This window comes from Mandrillus leucophaeus, unplaced genomic scaffold (genome assembly GCF_000951045.1).
Source record: "Mandrillus leucophaeus isolate KB7577 unplaced genomic scaffold, Mleu.le_1.0 Scaffold40, whole genome shotgun sequence".
Classification (NCBI taxonomy): domain Eukaryota; kingdom Metazoa; phylum Chordata; class Mammalia; order Primates; family Cercopithecidae; genus Mandrillus; species Mandrillus leucophaeus.
This window is the reverse complement of record NW_012104254.1, coordinates 2,842,018-2,843,789: the sequence shown is the minus strand read 5'-3', so window position 1 is coordinate 2,843,789 and position 1,772 is coordinate 2,842,018. Positions and strand designations below refer to the sequence as shown.

The window sequence follows — 1,772 nt, the reverse complement described above, 5'->3', positions numbered from 1 at the left end:
GTGTATCTCTTACATATGTATTTGTTTAAGAGCACGGATATATATATGCATATACATACATATACATATATATACACATACACAAACACATGTAGGTAGCCTACCTACATTTTAATACACATACACACACATACCCACTTCGCTGGGCCTAAACATGCACTAGCAAGTTATTTTAGGGCTTCAACTCTTCAGAAAATCTCATTATGTGAGGAGCGAAGTGGCTCTGCGGGGAACATTATGGAAATATCTGGGCTTGATTTAATGAGGCTGTTCACATTGGTGGAATATCAACTTAACAGAGAAAAGTCTACCCAGGGCGTCCAAGTTACCAAAATGAAATTGGCAATTGAGATGATAAGAACGTGGCTTTCTTCTGCGAAATCACTTCAGGTAACAGAGATAACATTAAATAACATACATTCTATGCACCAAGAACAATGTTTTATGTACCGAGTCTCTTATCCGTCTCTCCTAATGACTTCCCTTAGCGGGTTGTTAGTACTTGACAGCAGGTCTCCGTGCGGGGAACTTTTCTCCAATTCCACATTCAAAGGAGGTCCATCAGAGAGCATGATTGGCAATTTTCGTCATAATCTGCACATTATTAGCATCAAAATTGACGTGGCAGTTAACACTGGTGGGTTTTGATGTACCTTTCTTCAAGTTCAAGTAAACCCCTCCAGTAGCCAGGTTGGCAGAGCGGGTCTCAGCAACCCAGCGGTGGCTTTGCAGAGGCGAAGGCGCAATAGACATGCGTGAGAAATATGCCAAGAACCATTTCACCCGAGGAAAAGCAAAGCGAGGAGGGAAGGGGACGAGGGGCATAGAGAGTTCTAACTTAGAAAAGTGTCTAAGGAAATGCTTTAGGATAACACTAATATATCTAGAGATTCAAGTATTTCCCAGATCGAGTGGAACCCGGTAGTTGGAAAACTGAGCTGAAAAAGCCTCTTCAAATACTACAGCGATCTATCAATCTTGCCCCCACCCCCAACCCCTTCTTTTCCCTTCCCTGGCCTGGCTGTGGCATCCTCTTTTGCCATCACTTTTTGCATAAAATATGCAAGATGCTTCCATTCCATCAGCACTGAAACCAAAGACCAAAAGAGAACGGTGTTGGACCGAGAAGGAGGCGGCGCAACGGCCACCCCTTCCAGCACCTCGGGTTTGTCCTTCCCGGGGAAGGCGGCCACAGCTCTACCCGCCTTGCTCCTGAACGCAGTAAACAATCTCACAAACACAACCGCCGCTGCCCAGGCTCTCCATCCGCCCTCCCGGCCTTCTCAGACCTCCGTTCTCCCGCTCTCTTCGGGCAGGGTCCCTAACAAGCTCAGGCTGAAGAAACATTTGCCACCTCCCCCACCCTCGTTGAAAGAAAAGGAAGGATGGAAGAAAAAGGGCTGCAGCGAGAAACCTCCGGGGCGACTCCTCCCCCGCCCCCAAGCACCAGCGCACAGCATCCCCCTCTGTCTTTGTTGTGGTTCTCCGCTGCTTCGGGCCACGCGGTTCAGCCAAGCAACCCGGGCCTGAGAGCGCACAGCCAGAACTAGCTTAGGGGGCGACGGGTTTGTCTTTGGGGAACCACGCGCTCAGGACAGAGGTGGCAAGTGGGTCCTGGGAGCCAGAAAACAGAGAAGGGCAAACGGCTGGGTGGCAAATACAAAAATAGAAATAATTTAGGGGGATGCCTGCCAGGCTTCTGCGCCTGCTCTTTCTCCCCCAATTCGGGGCAGGTTCCCTTCGGCCTCCCGCACCCCGGGGCGCCCCCTGGC

General features: G+C 49.7%; 1 protein-coding gene across 1 annotated transcript in view; it reads right to left on the bottom strand.

Annotated features, from left to right (window-relative positions):
• Nucleotides 1-1,551: 1,551 nt before the first annotated feature.
• The window catches only part of EVX2 (even-skipped homeobox 2), a 4,139-nt gene continuing 3,918 nt past the window's right edge, over nucleotides 1,552-1,772 (bottom strand). The window contains exon 4 of the mRNA XM_011991961.1: nucleotides 1,552-1,614. Within this exon, the coding sequence (XP_011847351.1) occupies nucleotides 1,552-1,614 (63 nt within the window). The remainder of the gene's footprint in view (nucleotides 1,615-1,772) is intronic.